This window comes from Myotis lucifugus, unplaced genomic scaffold (genome assembly GCF_000147115.1).
Source record: "Myotis lucifugus unplaced genomic scaffold, Myoluc2.0 scaffold_673, whole genome shotgun sequence".
Lineage (NCBI taxonomy): Eukaryota > Metazoa > Chordata > Mammalia > Chiroptera > Vespertilionidae > Myotis > Myotis lucifugus.
In genome coordinates, this window is record NW_005871721.1 from 253,510 (window position 1) to 254,229 (window position 720).

Below are 720 nucleotides of genomic sequence, written 5' to 3' on the forward strand. Positions count from 1 at the left end.
CCAGGCTGGACGCTGGCGTCTCCGTGCGCCTGGCCGGCCCCTGGTTTTGTGTTTTGGCAAAGCTGGGCTCTCAACTCAAACCTGCCGCCGCCTCCATCCTTTTCCCGACCGTTTGCAAATGCTTTTTTTTTTTTTTTGGCCGCGAAGCTTGATGAAGTGACCCTCAGTGTATTTCTCCGTCTCCCTGCGTCCACCAGGTAAAAGAAAACAAAATAAAGCAGCTCGGGATCCAACTGTCGTTATTTTTTAAAAGGGGGAGAGAGGTCACATGACTGCGAGTCACTGATTGAGCCGAGAGGCTGCAACCCCGAGCTCGCCGCAGAGCCGCCCCTCCCGCGGGGGCGTGACGTCACGGAAAAGCCCCGCGCGGCGGCCGCTATAAACCGCGGGCGGCGGGCGGCGGGCGCGGCTCGGACGGCTGCCCCGCGCAGGACCGCGCTCTGCGCCGCGATCGTGGCGCGCACCGGTGCGTGGATGCCCACGTGGCAAGGCCAGGTAAGGGGCTCCTCTGGGGGGGAGGGGGCTCTCCCAGGGGAGTGATTGGGGGAGGGGGTGGGCTTCCCCAGACCCCGAAACTGGTCTAAGTTGAGAGCGGAGCCCTGGAAGCCGCGGGCTGGCGCTCCGGGGGGAAGGCGGACTGCCAAGGGCAAAGGGGAGCCCGTTTCCGGCCGGGTTCTTTCAGTCCCGTTTAGGGGGGAGGTCACCCCTCTCTGCGAGAAC

The 720-nt window shown here is 64.3% G+C and overlaps 1 protein-coding gene across 1 annotated transcript in view; it reads left to right on the forward strand.

The window, feature by feature from the left end:
* The first annotated feature begins 407 nt into the window (after positions 1-407).
* The window catches only part of GEM (GTP binding protein overexpressed in skeletal muscle), an 8,788-nt gene continuing 8,475 nt past the window's right edge, over positions 408-720 (forward strand). The window contains exon 1 of the mRNA XM_006105340.3: positions 408-495. Coding sequence (XP_006105402.1) covers positions 475-495 — 21 coding nt within the window. The 5' untranslated portion in view covers positions 408-474. The remainder of the gene's footprint in view (positions 496-720) is intronic.